This window comes from Oncorhynchus keta, chromosome 29 (assembly GCF_023373465.1).
Source record: "Oncorhynchus keta strain PuntledgeMale-10-30-2019 chromosome 29, Oket_V2, whole genome shotgun sequence".
NCBI classification, from domain to species: domain Eukaryota; kingdom Metazoa; phylum Chordata; class Actinopteri; order Salmoniformes; family Salmonidae; genus Oncorhynchus; species Oncorhynchus keta.
In genome coordinates this window covers 38,242,302-38,261,611 of record NC_068449.1, presented here as the reverse complement: position 1 = coordinate 38,261,611, position 19,310 = coordinate 38,242,302, and the positions used below count along the sequence as shown (strand labels likewise).

Here is a 19,310-nt window from a genome sequence, read left to right as displayed (position 1 = left end):
CAGTAGATGTTCTGGTCCAGTTTGGCACCACATAACCTATGCAAGTCAGGCTTCTGACAGAATAGACATGCTCGTTGAAAACTTCAACCAGCCACACACCTCTCATTAGGACTACCTGGTTAAATAAAGGTGAAATAAATCAAACAATAAAAAGGACTTTCTTCAACACAACTGTGTGTTCTGTGTTCGGTGATCAATCAGTTTATTCCAGTTCAGAATTTAAAAAATGTGTATTTTAACAGCAACAGTTCCAACCTAGAAAGGTGTGTAAGAGTGTTTTTAATGGGGAAAAATAAACGTGAACATGTATTTATGGGTATTTCATTATTTGAATTTGTCTATATTGCATTTCTTTTTAATGGCACAAGGGCAGGTTGGGTTGAAATTTCTCATTTAGGTCTCAGGCTGAAAAATGTTTTGTTCATTGGGCCAGTAACTGACTTGCACGGTAAAAAGCTGAACAAATAAAGGCTGTCATTGAAAATAAAATTTGTTCTTAACATTTATGAAATACATTTATGAAGCACTGACAACTCTCTATATTTAAATTCATTAATTACAGTCTTTATTTTCCTCCATTTTACACAGTGGAACAAAAGTGTGAGAGAGAGAGAGAGAGAGAGAGAGAGAGAGAGAGAGAGAGAGAGAGAGAGAGAGAGAGAGAGAGAGAGAACGTCAATGGAGAAAAGCTCAACTAACTTCACACCCCATCCAGAATAATCTGCGCAAATAGCTCGCCCCAAACAGCATCTCTCCAAGCCTCTATCAAATTGTACATGGTTAGTGCGTCTTACAGCGTTAGTCACGCAGTGCACTTTCCAAAAGTGTCATTAAGTTAAAGAAGCGGTCCGGGATCTTAAGCACTTACAAATTCGTAACATATTGAACGATTTATCTTTTTGCAGGACGTAACATATTGTACGATTTATCTTTTTGCAGGACGTAACATATTGAACGATTTATCTTTTTGCAGGACGTAACATATTGTACGATTTATCTTTTTGCAGGACGTAACATATTGTACGATTTATCTTTTTGCAGGACGTAACATATTGTACGATTTATCTTTTTGCAGGACGTAACATATTGTACGATTTATCTTTTTGCAGGACGTAACATATTGTACGATTTATCTTTTTGCAGGACGTAACATACTGTATAATATGAAATGAATGACATAGTACACAATTTTCAAGAACCCGTTTTGGCTCGTGACCCTACTTTTATTTATTTATTCCATCTTTTTTTAAGTCACCTTTACTGGTGCATCCCTTTAATTCATGTCTAGTGTCCTTCTACAATGTTATTATAGAGTCACTGCTTTCCCAACCTAAAAAAACTAAAACAGTCTAACACTTTTCCATGTGAACTAGCAATCTGGCAACGAACAGGGTACTTTGAACTGTACAAGTGAAGGTCAAACTAAACAAACCTAAAGCAAGCTACAGGCCAAAGAATACTAAAACACCAACCCTATCCTGAATCCAGTCTGACTTTCACCCTCTATTAGAACCGGGTGGAGGGCTAGGAGAGAGAGAGGGAGAGAGAGCGAGCAAGTGAGCGAGAGGGCAAGCGGAAGACAGGGAGAGAGATTGAAAGAGAGAAAGCAAGAGATGGGAAAATGAGGAGAGGGAAAGATATGGGGAGAAATTGGGGATTATTAAGGATTATTAGCTGCATTTAATTAGCTATATCATCCTAATTAGTGAAGATCACCTTTCAAAGAGTGGTAGTGTGCGGAGAATAGATCACAGAGGACCGACACACACATATACACACGGTTGATTTCTAGGAATACATTCTCCATTTTGTCACACTGGCACAGCCACTAAAATCTCTGCTGTATTAAGGTACTGTGGGATCAATTCCCGTGTCTTTGCAGAAAGTAAATCCACTCAGAGTGAAGAAAGCATGAAGCGTTAAGATTCACTCCAGCATGACAACACCTCAGGTTTTTCCCCTTTGAGCACACGCTGCCAGGATTAACAGTGAACATTTCACTGAGATCTCCCCTCTCGTTAACAGAAATTCAACTGTTAGAACGTCTCTCTAGTCTTCCCTCCCTCTCTCCCTCTCTTTCAGTCTGTCCAGACTAGTGCTCACTCAGTGTTACCATGCTAGAAGATGCTAGAAGGGCTCCCCTAGCATAGGAGTGTATGCATGCACACACACACACACACACACACACACACACACACACACACACACACACACACACTGTCATTGTCACACACACACACACACACACACACACACACACACACACACACACACACACACACACTATGACACACACAACAACACTCCTGAGACAGTGAGAGGGAGAGAGTTAAAGGCTGGTCGGATGAATGCACCAATTTGACTCATCAGCCAATGAAAAGAAAACAAATAACGGTGTTTCTCCCATCCCCTGTCATTGTCTCTCTATGACATTCCACCACAGTTATCTTTACTTGTCACAACAACATTCTCCTCCTCCTCTCCTCCTGAGAGAGTGAGAGGGAGAGAGTTAAAGGCTGGTCGGATGAATGCACCAATTTGACTCATCAGCCAATGAAAAGAAAACAAATAACGGTGTTTCTCCAGGGTATCCCTCTCTCTCCTCTCTCTCTCTCTCTCCTAGACGGGAGGGGCTTGGTTCTAACTTTCTAGGTCCGTTAAAATGTAGTCAAGTTTGTGCTTTTAATGATGTAACTATTGGGCCAATAATAAAATCCCTCTCTGTCTTCTCCGCCCCCTTCTCTCCCTCTTTCTGCCCTCCCTCTCTACGCCCTTTCTCACTCTACCCCCCTCTCTCTCTATAAAAGGAGGTCTATAAACCAGCAGACTGAAGGTCTTGTCTAGTCTAACATGAGCTCCCCTGGCCTATGAGTCACAACACATAGAGAACAGAGGGGGATCTCTGTTATTTTACAGGCTCATCCTTCAAATTGACCCATTAAAAACATCCCAATTGAATTAGTCACTATCTGTGTGTATGTGTGTGATGAGCAGACGGACTGATTGCAGGGTATTTTTGGCAATGAAAACCCACATCACATTACCCCTCCTTCCACCAACAATACCTACACAACAATGGAAGAGTTTTCTGCCCCCTCAGTGTTTGAAGATCCGAGAAAATATTATAACAGATCTATGTCCACTGGAGAGCGAGAGAGAGAGAGAGAGAGAGAGAGAGAGAGAGAGAGAGCAAGAACGAGAGAGGTTGGGTGCGTAGCAGAGGATGTGCGTGCTAACACCAGCTAACCCTGGCAGGCTAACATCTGTCTACACAGAGGATAACATCTGGCCAGGGCACACATCATCAGGCGGGGGGTAGCCAAGTGGGCAGGTGGTAGCGAGAGACCATGAACTGGGGACTGGGAATAGGGGGCTAAGGGTAGGAGACAGGGGGTACTTGGCACACATCAGCAGGCACCTAGCCCAAGAGTTCACAGATGGGCAGAGTGTGAGGCTGGAGGACAGGGGACTGGAGGCAGACGGACAGGTAGCTCAGGGGATCAGTGAGAGGGCAGGGCAGGCCAGGGATAGTGGCAGAGGATCCCTGGTGGGGTGAGGACTAGGGGCAGAGCGACCACAGGATCCGTCCTGACCTGCTGCTGTGTTATTAAGCAGAGTTTACAGCTGCAGTCCATGTCTGTTAGTAGCATCAGCATAACCTCAATGACTTCCATTGGTAATACACCCACTATGCGAGGGAGAGAGAGAGAAATCACCTACAGAGCGATTAACCTAGAGAAGCGTCCCCTAAGCGAGCTGGTCCTGGGGCTCTGTTCACGAACACAAACAGAACACACAGAGCCCCAGGACCAGCAACACAATTAGGCACAACCAAATCATGAGAAAACAAAAAGATCATTCTTTCCAGTGTGTCAAGTAATTAACAAAAAAACTGAGCAGACTAGAATGCTGTTTGGCCCTGAACAGAGAGTACAAAGTGGCAGAATACCTGACCACTGTGACTGACCCAAACTTAAGGAAAGATTTGACGATGTATATACTCAGTGAGAATAGCCTTGCTATTGAGAGAGGCCGCTGTAGGCAGACCTGGCTCTCAAGAGAAGACAGGCTATGTGCACACTGCCCACAAAATGTGTTGGAAACTGAGCTGCACTTTCTAACCTCCTGCCAAAGGTATGACCATGTTAGAGACACATATTTCCCTCAAATCACACAGACTCACAAAGAATTCGATAACAAATCAAATGTTGGTAAACTTTCATATCTATTAGGTGAAATCCTCAGTGTGCCATCACTACAGCAAGATGTGTGACTTGTTGCCACAAGAAAAGGGCAACCAGTGAATATTTATATTGATTTATTTTCCCTTTGTGCTTGAACTATTTCTACATCATTAGAACAGTGTACATAGCCATAATATGACATTTTAAATGTCTCTATTCCTTTGAAACTTTTGTGAGTGTAATGTTTACTGTTCATTTTTGATTGTTTATTTCACTTTTATCTATTGTTTATTTAACTTGCTTTGGCAATGTAAACATGTTTCCCATGCCAATAAAGCCCTTTCAATGTAATTAATAGAGAGAGAGAGAGAGAGAGAGAGAGAGAGAGAGAGAGAGAGAGAGAGAGAGAGAGAGAGAGAGAGAGAGAGAGATTGCAGATGCTCTTGGTGGCTCATCCCTCTGTGTCGACCATGTTTCCCTGTGTAAATAATTAAACTGCTGAACCAAACAGCTAACAGGACGCAAACACACACACAGCTGAACCTCACAGACTGACAGAGCTAAAAGGCCACACCTTTTTACAACAGTAATAAAGCCATTAGCAAGCATTACACACATTAATCTCAATGACACACACACACACACACACACACACACACACACAATCACAAAAAAAAACACACAGAGAGAGATGTACATGCACTCACTCAGCAATAACACAGAGATTGTCAAGGTAACCTCTAAATACTGGTCAATATAGAGCAACTCTTCTATTTGTAAATGACATGGTCTATTTCAATGCAGATGAAATGTTGGTTTTGGTTTTGACAATCTTATCTGGCTTGATCTTTACGGCCTGGCACTCAGGGCATTCAATCTGCATTTGCCATGGTCACCACAGAAACACGAGGAAAAAACAGTGGCATTAATCAAGGTTTAAATCAATGTTTACCACGAGATAGCGAGAGAGCACTAAAGTGTGGCATTTGCACTTAGTTATAGGACTGTGTGTGTCTGTGTGTGTTTGTGTCGGGCAGAAGGTATCGGCACATGAGGTCTGCGCATGAGGCCTGCCGCCCCAGAACTGAACTAACCACCTGCACCTTAGCCCACATGTACACACATACACACACACACATATATACATTCATGCTACACACGTCACAAATGCTGCTACCAGGCTCTTGTTATGATTGCTAAATACTGCACAATTTAAGCACTTGCCCCTTCCCCAATACACGTGTAAATATTGGACTTTAAGTTGTGCCTTCCTGTATTATATTTATGCTAAAACGTTTATTCTATTCTATTTATTATTTATTATTGTTGTCGCATTGCCGAGAAGGAACTTGCAAGTAAGCATTTGGACGGTGTATACCATGTGTATCCTGTACATATAACTAAAAAACATGAAACTTGTGTGTGTGTGTGTGTGTGTGTGGGTGGTGTGTTTTTGTTTAACTATCCTTGTGGGTACCAGAAGTCCCCATAAGGATATTAAAACAATGAACATTTGGACAAGTGGGGACATTTAGCTGGGCCCACGAGCTTGTCCCCATTTTAGGCTTAGGGGTTAGGTTTACAGTTAGAGTTAGAATTAAGGTTAGGGTTAGGGGTTAGGGTTCGGTTTAAGAGTTAGGTACAGCTTTAGGGTTAACGGTTTGGGGTTAAGGTTAGGCTTATGGCTATGGTTAAGTTAGGGTTAGATTTAGGGTTCTGGAAAATACAATTTTGGATGGAAAAAAATTATTTGGTTCCCACAAGGATAGCAATACAAAACTCTGTGTGTGTGAGTGTGTGTGTGTGTACATGGGCATGAGGTGTCAAACTGAAACATTGTGTTCATAAACAGCGTCATGGAAACCAAGGACACATTGACTGCCACATACACACCAACGCGCCTGCGCACACAAACACGCGCACACAGCAGGCATCTGCAGGAATCTTGCTAACACACACAGTTTGAACCATCACATCACTCCATACAAGGACATCCCTTACAATAGGCAACATAAAGGGTCTTTACCTGTACATACCACATCCTCGACATACCACAATCACACTACCACTTTAACCAGTGACAAAACCTCACATCTTCATCCAATCCACACTTCCCCTTTCCTCCTCTCCTGTCCTCTCTTCTCCTCCTCCTCACCTCTCTTATCTTCCTCCCCTGTCCTTTCCTGTCCTCCTCTCCATACCGTAGGTAATAGATTCGTGCATTTTCACCGAATGCCTAATGAAAACAGACATAATCATCCCACTCATTCATTAAACAGTTTAACACACACACACACACACACAAACATGGAAAACTTTTACAAACACCATTCATTAAACAGAAAAACGGAATAGTATGGATGGAATGGCTCTGCGAATGACATGACAATTCGAACATTCCACTCTGAAAAGTGGCCTACTGACACACACAAGTCAGTTAGCATCGTTAATAACTCATTAACAAAGATTGGAACAACGATATGCGGTAAAAGCTTACAGGATTTTTAGCATTGAAACTGATTGGTCGATAGTGGTTTCAACATCCAATTTCAAAGTTTGGTTTCCAGATTTTTCCAGTCTTGCGTGATAAGGGAATGCATTATGCGTACTACACCTGTGTGCGTGAATGCATGTCTAGTATGCACACAAGCACGCACAAGATCACAGACACACAAAACAAATCAAAACACACAGATCCATGTAATATTATTCATAAAATATGAACTTTATAAAAACATGCCTGAACAAAAGAACAAGTATTACACACACACACACACACACACACAGACACACACATATAAGTTTCTCTGTTGCTACAGCAACTGCTGGCTTTCCATGACAATGGCAGTGGCGTTGCCATGGAGACAGGTATACAGCCCTAAGCAGATGGCAGCGAACTGTGAGTCACATGGAAGGGCTTTACTGTTCCACACACACACACACACACACACACACACACACACACACACACACACACACACACACACACACACACACACACACACACACACACACACACACACACACACACACACACACACTCACAGAAACCAACATACAAGAAATCACAAGCACGCAAGATCACGTGCATGTATGTAAGCACATGCCTACACACACACACACACACACACACACACACACAAGTAATGTTCTCAAGTAAATCTATTAAATCAGTCACAGTCAGTGAGTGATGATTGTGGCGTCATAGTAAATATCTGTATATGGGGCAATTCCACGTTAACAGAATGATGCTGAGACTCAGATGTCTCACTTTAAAACGTATTTCAAACAAAAACGAATGATTGCAAAGTTACACAAACCATAAAACACTATGCACAAGAACAACTTTTAACAACATCCACTGAAAATGTTACAAAAACACATTTAGTTGAAGAACAGTACCGATGCAAAGTTTGGTAACCGAATGACGGCACAAACGACATCATTGTGTTACGAAACTTTGCATCTGCAGTGTTCTTCAAGTAAATGTGTTTTGGAAAATGTTCTGTGGAAATTGGTAAAAGTAGTGGAATTTACCGTTAGCATAAGAACATCTGATACTTCCCAGAAGCATAGTAACTTAATATGTCAGCCACTGTTCACACACATGCATGTATATGCACACAGAGCAGGATTGCATCATACAGAACATTTCCTTTGTTTTCAATGTACCAGATTTATCTCTCTCGGAAAACAAAGACACGTAGATGGGACTTTACTCTCTGCAAGTGATTAGCAATGAATTTATGAAGCAATTATCTGAAAACACACTTGTCCATTTTTCAAGAAAGGTTTGGCTGCAGTGCAGGAATTTACAATTCAAACAAAACATCAATGACATGTCACAGCGATACCAGGATAGGGTTTTGTCTGTACTTGACTCTGGCAAGTGTGTGTGTGTGTGTGTGTGTGTGTGTGTGTGTGTGTGTGTGTGTGTGTGTGTGTGTGTGTGTGTGTGTGTGTGTGTGTGTGTGTGTTCGTGTCTGTGTGTGTTCGTGTGTGTGTGTGTTCGTGTGTGTGTGTGTTCGTGTGTGTGTGTGTGTGTGTGTGTGTGTGTGTGTGTGTGTGTGTGTGTGTGTGTGTGTGTGTGTGTGTGTGTGTGTGTGTGTGTGTGTGTGTGTGTGTGTGTGTGTGTGCGTGCGTGCGTGCGTGCGTGCGTGCGTGCGTGTGTGTGTGTGTGTGTGCGTGCGTGCGTGCGTGTGTTTGTGTGTGTGCGTGTGTGTGTGCGCATGTGTGTGTTTGTACTCGCATGCAGGTGCGTATTAGAGGTTGAGGAGCGAAAATGAATTCCTGTCCTGTCTTGTCCTGTCAATTACTTTCCTGTACTGTCCGTATCCCGCAACAGTTCTACAACAACGGAACTTCCTGTCCCGTTCTGATGACAATTCACTCCCTTCCCGTCCCGCGCTCATTTCTGCACACAGAAATATGCAAGTTATTGTGTTTGTTTAGGAAGTATTGAACGTGATGATTTCAGCAATGCAATATGCGACTGACATGTGGTTGTCTGACCTGTCTTAGTTAAATGCACTGACTGGAGAACAAGTCGCTAAGGACACGAGCGTATTCTAAAATGACCTAAATGTAGATAGATGAAGCTGGAGGATGAGGACCTAGACCCCAGCAGGATGGTCTGCTCAGCACAGTGCCAGCATAAAGCTGGAGTCTGCAGCCGAGCCACTGTGCACAAACTGTATGAACGTGTACAACACATGAACAAAATTAACATTTTGCTATGTATTTTTTTAACTAAGCGGTAGTACTGTCAATCTATTTTTATTTCACTCTTCACCTCAGATGGCACAGGTTTAGTTAAATATACAAACAATTGGGCTTGATGGTACAGTTGTTGGGAGTAGAGCAGCTATGCCACTTCCGGCCGCCTGTCCCACTATCCGATTGGTAGCGTATTTGATTAAACAGCAGCATTTTAAAAAAAACAATGACAAGCCTGTACTCGGTTCCGTCATTGTTAAAGAAAACTCCATCAAAATCCTAAAACATTACTCTTTCCTTGGCTCTAATGTCAACGTTAGTGATGGGTCCTTGGCTGAAACAAGACATGGCAATTGCTCTATTGAAGGCTTCATCATTTAGCCTACTGACAGTAGATTGGCGTCTGAGGTAGCCTATAGTGACTGGCTACAACTGGAGCGAGGCGCAATAGTGAGCTCCTGGAGGGAGGGGGGAAATGACCCTTATTTCATTTTATTAAACAATATTAGGCCTAGCCTACAGTGGGTTTATTTTATTAAATGCTTCACGCATTACATATTTCCGCCCAAAAAAACTCTGTTTATAACTATTCCTGCCTTCCTGTGGACTGTTGATCCTGTCCCGAACTTGACTCTAAAACTTCACTCCCATTCCTGCCAGAATCCCGCGGGAGTCCTGTTCCCCTGTCAAACTCTAGTGCATACAGTTGAAGTCGGAAGTTTACATACACTTAGGTTGGAGTCAATAAAACTCGTTTTTCAACCACTCCACAAATTTCTTGTTAACAAACTATAGTTTTGTCCAGTCGGTTAGGACATCTACTTTGTGTATGACACAAGTAATTCTTCCAACAATTGTTTACAGACAGATTATTTCACTTAGAATTTACTGTATCACAATTCCAGTGGGTCAGAAGTTTACATACACTAAGTTGACTGTGCCTTTAAATTCCAGAAAATATGTCATGGCTTTAGAAGCTTCTGATAGGCTAATTGACATCATTTGAGTCAATTGGAGATGTACCTGTGGATGTATTTCAAGGCCTACCTTCAAACTCAATGCCTCTTTGCTTGACATCATGGGAAAATCACAAGAAATCAGCCAAGACCTCAGAAAAAAAATGGTGGACCTCCACAAGTCTGGTTCATCCTTGGGAGCAATTTCCAAACGCCTGAAGGTACCACATTCATCTGTACAAACAATAGTACACAAGTATAAACACCATGGGACCACGCAGCCGTCATACCGCTGAGGAAGGAGACGCATTCTGTCTGGTTTGCAACTGCACATGAGATCGTACTTGTTGGAGAAATGTCCTCTGGTCTGATGAAACAAAAATATAACTGTTTGGCCATATTGACCATCGTTATGTGTGGAGGAAAAAGGGGGATGCTTGAAAGCTAAAGAACACCATTCCAACGGGGAAGCACGGGGCTGGAAGCATCATGTTGTGGGGATGCTTTGCTGCAGGAGGGACTGGTGCACTTCACAAAATAGATGGCATCATGAGGAAGCACAATTATATGGAAAAATTGAGGCAACATCTCAAGACATCAGTCAGGAAGTTAAAGCTTGGTCGCAAATGGGTCTTCCAAATGGACAATGACCCCAAGCATACTTCCAAAATTGTGGCAAATGGCTTAAGGACAACAATGTCAAGGTATTGGAGTGGCCATCACAAAGCCCTGACCTCAATCCTATAGAAAATGTGTGGGCAGAACTGAAAAAGCGTGTGCGAGCAAGGAGGCCTACAAACCTGATTCAGTTACACCAGCTCTGTCAGAGGAATGGGCCAAAATTCACCCAACTTATTGTGGGAAGCTTGTGGAAGGCTGCCCGAAACATTTGACCCAAGTTAAACAATGTAAAGGTAATGCTACCAAATACTAATTGAGTGTGTGTAAACTTCTGGCCCACTGGGAATGTGATGAAAGAAATAAAAGCTGAAAAAAAAAATTCTCTGTACTATTACTCTGACATTTCACATTCTTCAAATAAAGTGGTGATCCTAACTGACCTAATACAGGGAATTTGTACTAGGATTAAATGTCAGGAATTGTGAAAAACTGAGTTCAAATGTATTTGGCTAAGGTGCATGTAAACTTCCGACTTCAACTGTATGTGCATGAATCATGTGAATGTGCATGCGCGCGTGCTACATGAATATCTGTGTGTGCTCCTCCTAATCCTACTTCTTACCTGGCTCCTGTCCTTGTCCACCTTCTTGAAGCACTTATTGAGGGACAGGTTGTGCCTGACAGAGTTCTTCCAGCCTGTGGGAGCGTTAGCGAAGTAGGGGAAGTGTTCCAGGATCCAGTTGTATATCTCCTTCACGGGCAGCCTCTTGGACGGAGCGTCCTCAATCGCCATGAAAATCAGACAGCTGAATGAATAGGGCGGCTTACAGTTGGGGTTGCGCTGGGCATCGTATGGAAGGTCCCCGCCCACCATCGACGGCGACGGCGGGGTGTCGTCGGGGTCCCCGTCGCGGGTACCGCCCCCCTCGCCTCCCACAGGGCTGACGCTGCGCAGCACGGGGTCTCCGAAGCTGTTGAGCAGGTTCTTGCTCTCGTGGAGCCAGTTGAGGTTGGTCAACTCCTCGTCCTCCATACCCGGGGTGGCAGTGCCTTTCTCTGGTTTGGCGGCCCCACCGGGGAGGGGTGCCAAGGGGAGGGCCAGGTGGACGGGGAGGACCAGGTCAAGTTCCTCAGCCTCCTGCAGGGCGCGGGACAGCGAGCCGGTCTGGTAGAGGTGGGACATGCTGGCGCTGGCTACACTAATGCCAGACACCTCAGGCTTCTTACTGGGGGGCATGACGGGACCCATGGACACCACCACCTAGACTCCTGGAGGACAGACAGAGGGGGTGTTAGTGTTAGACAGTCAGGTAATGGAGGGAGAAAGAGAGAGACTTTAAAAAAACGTGTTACTATTGTTACTATATAATCGTTGTTGTTATCATTCTATCATAACAGCACAGAACTAGCTGGAAAACACAACTTTACACTCACATACCTCATGTAACCTGACTCTTCTCAACACTCCACATTTATCCCACACACTCACACTAACATACTTTACACACTACCGTCCTATACTGAAAACTATACGTAAGTCCACGACCGCTCTCTGTTCCCCAACCCCGTCTCTCTGTCTTTCTCTCTCTGTCTCTGTCAGTGGAGTTATGTAGAGTATTTCAGGCAGTGAGGTCTGTGGAAAACAGACACCCACCATACAGTCAAGTACTGCAGATGCATTTCTCTATGACACACACACACACAGGTCATAACCATCATATAACTAATCTGCAACCTTCACATAACCAGGCCGTTGTAGCCCTAACCTTCAAATAACCAGACAACCTTTCAAATCCTGTGTCTCTATGATTGATTTACCCACAGCTGTCACTAAACACTGTACATCAAGTGAGTGAGTGACTCTCTCCCCACTCACATTATCTCTTTTCCCTCACTCTTTCTCCCCTCCTTTCGTTCTCCCTTTCTCAAATTCCCTATACTATCTGTCCCTCTCTCTCAATCTCTCTCGTTCTCATCACTGCGTATTTAATTGAGGTATAACAGTCATGTTTATATGGTTTAATCCGCCGGTATCTGAGGATTTGTTTTACCACAGCAGTCTCTGAAAAAATAAAACACTCATTCCCCCTGTTATAAAACGAGTCATGCTCCACCAGAGGCAGATGAAACCCGGGCCGGTTTAACAGTTACACGCCATGGTAAACACGCAACACCCAGATTGGACCACGCGCTCCCTTTAATTACGGCGAGCTGATTTCTTCTTCCTAAAAGAAAAATGGCTACATAAGAGACGCAAGCAAACGCGTTCGTCTTGCGGTTCCAGTGGTTAAACGCCATACCGTTTTCACTGGAAATGGCTTCAAAAGACAGCCGTTGAGCTGCACACCAGCACACCACGCTCATCGTGTATTGAACTAGGCTAGGCGCTGCGGGAATGTCGACTCTTCTGGGGATGACACGTCCCACGTAAGAACATTGATAAACAGATAGGCCCTACACTGCACTACAAATGCAATGTAATTATTCAGGTAGCATTCCCACAGATTGCAGCCTATGCCTAATTGTACTCTTTTACTCTTGTACTCACTTTTAGAAGTGAAAAATAAAAAAATATATATAGCTTACTCACTAACTCAAGTGATGAGGACAACTTGTTTCCAATTTGGAACTGCTGGAAGAACAGCCTCTTCTAAACGGAAAATAAATGATGTTACAGCAGCTGACAGACAGTCGAGGTAATGTCATTGTGTGGGGTTGCCTTGTTAAGAGGGCGCTCGGTTTGGGGCCAGCTAATTATCAGAATTGTCTATCTACCACAACCCCGGCGAGAGCATCACCCTTTTCCAAAGACTGTCTCTCATTTAAAAATAAATAAATAATGCATTTCTAAAACTCGCCTTTCTCTTGACTGCGCACAGGTGAGTGGGCAGCGAAGTCATGTCATTGATGCCATACAGTAGTTCACAGCCAAACCTTACAGGTAGTAGGAGCCTATGTCAATGGTCAATCTAAACCAGTTGGCCAACATGACAGGCGCACAGAAGTCAATATTTTGGCAGTTTATTCACTGCGTGTCTTGGTGTACGCAAATCTACATTTGAACTGAGAATACGCTACGGCATTTAAACGTTGACCGTAAGAGCTAGACTATAGTTTAAAAGTTCAAAACCAACCGTGGGAGCCGAGCATAGGTTGCTGCGAACTAGTCTACTGTCATCCCTATACTAAATAAGCTACAATATAGTGTACATTTATACTATTCGTTTTTAATGAAAGTAGATTATATTTAGGGTATTTTGACAAATGTACCCTACGACTGTGATTGATAGCCTACGTAGACTACGCGATATGGAGCCTATTTAATTGGTCAGTGACAAGATTAACTCGTAAAGTGGAATCATCCATCCCAAAATGAATGTCCGATTCCCGACGATGATTCCAAGCTCTGTTTCCTCTCATTGGGCGACCTAACGATATACGAATTGCGAGGCATAGACAAAACACGTCTTTGGAACAACCGCCTCTGCGTAAATTACTTTACAATCCTGCATTGTAATCCTCACCCAGAATCAAACACCGAGGTTTACAGAGACAAATCGAACCAAGTCCCGTCAGAAATCATAGTCCTCAGCGGTTATTTGAGCTCTTCCCCGTCCCCAACGCATACGGTGTGGTGTGTGTGTGAGAGCGTGTGTTTCGTCGGCTCATGCAAGTGAAGAGAGGAGAACAGAGTTGCTCGTCAGCAAATTAGAAGTCCACACATGACCGCGTGGCAAAGCTTGGGGCTGGCAGTGTGCACACACACACACACACAAAGCGTGGTGTTGAGCTTGAAAGTAAAGAAGTGAACATAATGAAGTCGAGTGTGTTTTAGGGCACAAACAGCAGCTGTACAAATACATCAACATTTGTTTTGGAGAAGAGGTGGAGAACATGCTAAAATGTGCCTTGGGAGTCATGCCCCCTGGATCATTTTAATAAACTAATTTTTGCAAATCGAGGGTGCCTTTCATTTGTTTTTGCCAAAGAAAACACACTATGTAAAGCTGCAATATAACTATAGGCTCATTCTGTTACGACATTTCGCATTTTCAATCAGTCTAAAAGTGACTTAAATTAAGACAGGGTTTATTTTATAATAGAGGGTTATTAAATACGGACATTTTCACCATTCATACCAGTAGGCTATAACCATCTCCTCACTCATGCTGTAGGTCTATGTGTTCAGCAGCCAGGTCACCTGCGATACACTTGCATTAGGCGGTAAAACTCCAAACTGACTTTAGGTCAGTTGGACCTGAGCTGCAACAAGCTCTCAGTCTCACGTCAGAATTAGTCATTCATCCATGTTTCTCAAACTTCAAATGTCAATGTTGTTCCAAACGTTACATTTGGAAGTGTTTAAGGTTAAGTTTAGGAATTAGCTCTGAATTATTAAGGTCAGGGTTAAGTTTAGGCATTCATTCCAAAATATTAAGGGTAGGCATTAACTCCGAATGGTTATGGTAACGTTTAAGGTTTGGGATAGGCTTAAACATTTTTTTCTCAAAAACAACTTTCTATCACTGGATTTGAACAGTCAACCTTTTGCACCAGAAGTGAACTCCGAATGGTTAAGGTAAAGGTCAAAAGTTTGGGATAAGCTTAGAACAAAAATCACAAAAACAACTTTTTATCATCAGGATTCAAACATGCAACCTTTTGCAAGTGAAGGTTAGGATTTGAGAAGGACTAGCTGATACTAGACCTGTGGGTAATTTAGGTTGAAATAGTGACACGTGATTGTTATTAAATCAAAGAAGCATGACAGGGGGAAGTCATTAGAACATTCCTAATCAACCACACTCCTCTTCTCACTTGTTAACATTTGCACACACACTCCTCCACACTCAACTCTATCCGCACACACACACACCTCCAACAGTTTACACAAGAAATAACTGCATCACTAATTTTCGACTCATTCCAAAAAAAAAAACATTAAAGGGAGAGCAAACTATACTAAAGTACATGACCTAAAGTACATGACCTAAAGTACATGACCTAAAGTACATGACCTAAAGTACATGACCTCTCTCACTCTTTCTCTCTCTCTCTCCCTCCATTCTCTGTCTCTTTGGGTATGGCAGACCACTCTCCTGCAGGTCAGGCCAGGGCCCCTAGCCAAATACAAAGGACCAATCCCCTCTGAATAGACCAAGCCTGCCCCTCTCATACCCCCAACCAACTGCCAAACTGTCACCTCAACACACACACACACACTCAAGCACATGACTAATTATAAGTGTGCGCGCGCGTGTGTGTGTGGGGGGTGTAGAGGCTATTCATGCCAGTGGTAAATAAATACTCAACTCAGCTACTGATAGTACTTCAGAAGTACATGGACACGTTTGTATATAACAAACGCACACACACAAACAGACATGCACACGTGAGGGCCGCTTTGGAAAGATGTTTTTCATGCCTTATTATTCTATTCTCTATTTTGTCTTAAAGATAGAGTCAGGATACAACATAGATGCTCAAAGTAAACAGCATAGTAGGTCCATTTCCACAACTACTAAGAGCGTTGGAGTGCGAGGCTCAACTTCTCTGCTGTTTTGGTCCAGTGGCGACCACGTTGTAAGAGCGTGAAGTGAACCCATGCACATGCACAGATACTCTTTGAATCTTGCTCATCGCAATATCGGCGGTGCTGCTCATGCAACGTCATTTTGCTGAGTTTACCTTTAACCTCTAATGAATAAAACACCACATCAATCAATGCAAACCTCTGAAGCTCGTTGGAGGCTTTGGAGTTTCAACTAAAAGGCAACTATTGATATTCAAATACAGGTCTCAGAAAAACAAATCATATTTGAAAGTATTTTGAATACATCTCTGAAAAGTTATTTGAAAATAAATTATAATAAATTGCTGCCAAATACAGTTGAAGTTTACATACAGCTTAGCCAAATACATTTAAACTCAGTCTATCACAATTACTGACATTTAATCCTAGTAAAAATGTCTGTGTCTTATGTCAGTTAGGATCACCACTTTATTTTAAGAATTATGAAATGTCAGAATAATAGTAGAGAGAATGATTTATTTCAGCTTTTATTTCTTTCATCACATTCCCAGTGGGTCAGAAGTTTACATACACTCAATTAGTATTTAGTAGCATTGCCTTTAAATTGTTTAGCTTGGGTAAAATGTTTCAGGTAGCCTTCCACAAGCTCCCCACAATAAGTTGGGTGAATTTTGGCCCATTCCTCCTGACAGAGCTGGTGTAACTGAGTCACGTTTGTTGGCCTCCTTGCTCGCACACACTTTTTCAGTTCTGCCCACACATTGTCTATAGGATTGAGGTCAGGGATTTGTGACCACTCCAATACCTTGACATTCTTGTCCTTAAGCCATTTTGCCACAACTTTGGAAGTATGCTTGGGGTAGCCTAGTGGTTAGAGTGTTGGACTAGTAACCGGAAAGTTGCAAGTTCAAACCCCTGAGCTGACAAGGTACAAATCTGTCATTAAAAATATGAATTTGTTCTTAACTGACTTGCCTAGTAAAATACATTAAATAAAAAAATTGTCCATTTTGATGACCCATTTGCGACCAAACTTTAACTTCCAGACTGATGTTGCTTCAATATATCCACATAATTTTCCTACCTCATGATGCCATCTATTTTGTGAAGTGCACCAGTCCCTCCTGCAGCAAAGCACCTCCAGAACATGATGCTGCCACCCCCGGGCTTCACGGTTGGGATGGTGTTCTTCTGCTTGCAAGCCTCCCCCTTTTTCCTCCAAACATAACGATGGTAATTATGGCCAAACAGTTATATTTTTGTTTCATCAGACCAGAGGACATTTCTCCAGAAAGTGTGATCTTTATCCCCATGTGCAGATGCAAACCATAATCTGGCTTTTTATGACGGTTTTGGAGCAGTGGCTTCTTCCTTGCTGAGCGTCCTTTCAGGTTATGTTGATATAGGACTGTGGATATAGATACTTTTATACCTGTTTCCTCCAGCATCTTCACAAGGTCCTTTGCTGTTGTTCTGGGATTGATTTGCACTTTTCGCACCAAAGTAGGTTCATCTCTAGGAGACAGAACGCGTCTCCTTCCTGAGCGATATGACGGCTGCGTGGTCCCATGGTGTTTATACTTGCGTACCATTGTCTGTACAGATGAATGTGGTACCTTCAGGCGTTTGGAAATTGCTCCCGAGGATGAACCAGACTTGTGGAGGTCTACAATTTCTTTTCTGATGTCTTGGCTGATTTATTTTGATTTTCCCATGATGTCAAGCAAAGAGGCACTGAGTTTGAAGGTAGGCCTTGAAATACATCCACAGGTACACCTCCAATTGACTCAAATGATGTCAATTAGCCTATCAGAAGCTTCTAAAGCCATGACATCCTTTTCTGGAATTTCCCAAACTGGAACTGTGATACAGTTCATTATAAGTGAAATAATCGGTCTGTAAACCATTGTAGGAAAAATTACTTGTATCATGCACAAAGTAGATGTCCTAACCGACTTGCCAAAATTATAGTTTGTTAACAAGAAATTTGTGGAGTGGTTGAAAAATGAGTTTTAATGATTCCAACCTAAGTGTATGTAAACTTCCGACTTCAACTATTTGACAAAGAACCAAAAACTACAACAATTCGTTGAATTGGTCTAAAAATATGATCATAAGCATATGGTTTTTGGAGGGCTCTTAGATATTAATTTTAATATAGCCTGTAGCCAAGAATTAAATACAAGAGGGACATCACCTCAACATTAAGAGTTGAGCACCTTTTCATGTTCGAAATGAGTAACAAATATAATTTCATAATGAGTAAGACATAAGGTAATACGGTAAGACTTGACATCAAGTTATTTTACATATGTTGTAATAATAAGCATATGTACACATGCTTATTATGATAGCAACATTGTTGTTACATAGAACTTTGGAAATTGCTATATAATTGCATGATATTTATTTAAAATGCTTTATTTTACCCTTATTTTACCAGGTAAATTGACTGAGAACACATTGTCATTTACAACAACGACCTGGGAAATAGTTACAGGGGAGATGAAAGTGGATAAATTAGCCCATTTGGAAGCTGGGGATGATTAGGTGGCAATGATGGTACGAGGGCTAGACTGGGAATTTAGCCAGGACACCGGCGTTAACACCCCTATTCTTGGCATCATGAGATCTTTCCATCAATGATAAAGGAGTTATTACTTAAGTGAAATAAGTCACAGTCACCACTGTACACAAGAGTTACAAAAACTCTCAGCTCATTGCTATGCAATTAAAATGCAATTAGCACGGTATTATGTGACATGCTAATAAAATTATGCTCTAATTACACAGGCACAAGACCAGTGTAATGTTAAGTGTTACTGAGAATGCTAGCACCAACAAAATATGGCTATTAAGTGTTGAAAGGAAACTACATATCCGAAAACTGCCGCTTTGAATCAGCAGAAAAGGTAAGATGAAAATCATGTTAGTTTGTATTCTGAGAGAAACATCGCTTTAAAGATGGTATAGTGTGTGTTTGAAACAAGAACACATACCCTCAGATGGACAAAGAGGTTCAACGTTGTTTTTGCTAAGCATCCAACTTGCTGTTATCTTTGCAAATGGCTTTGAATTACTCTACAGTATATTCAGGTATCATTAATTTCATTGCAGCTTTTAATCTTTTCGGTGGCATGTTGAAAGAGTCATACAGTAGTTGAGCGTCACAACGTATTTATACTTATCAATAAAATATCATTGGTTAATTGATTTGACCTGATTATGTACACCTGTGGCAATAGACATTTAGGAGAAGGGACATTTACAACATGTTCAGATAGAAACGTATTCTGTAGA

General features: G+C 42.2%; 1 protein-coding gene across 4 annotated transcripts in view; it reads right to left on the bottom strand.

Moving 5' to 3' along the window:
• Nucleotides 1-19,310, bottom strand: part of foxn3 (forkhead box N3) — a 110,767-nt gene that overhangs the window by 64,163 nt on the left and 27,294 nt on the right. The window contains exons 1-2 of one of the 4 annotated variants that reach the window (XM_052486551.1): nt 14,002-14,216; nt 11,100-11,746 (exon numbers count right to left, since the gene is read on the bottom strand). In XM_052486551.1, coding sequence (XP_052342511.1) covers nt 11,100-11,726 — 627 coding nt within the window. In that variant the 5' untranslated portion in view covers nt 11,727-11,746; nt 14,002-14,216. Of the gene's footprint in view, nt 1-11,099; nt 11,747-12,777; nt 12,881-13,067; nt 13,249-14,001; nt 14,217-19,310 lie in introns of those variants that run through there. The other 3 variants (XM_052486552.1, XM_052486553.1, XM_052486550.1) reach the window with 3 other exon arrangements.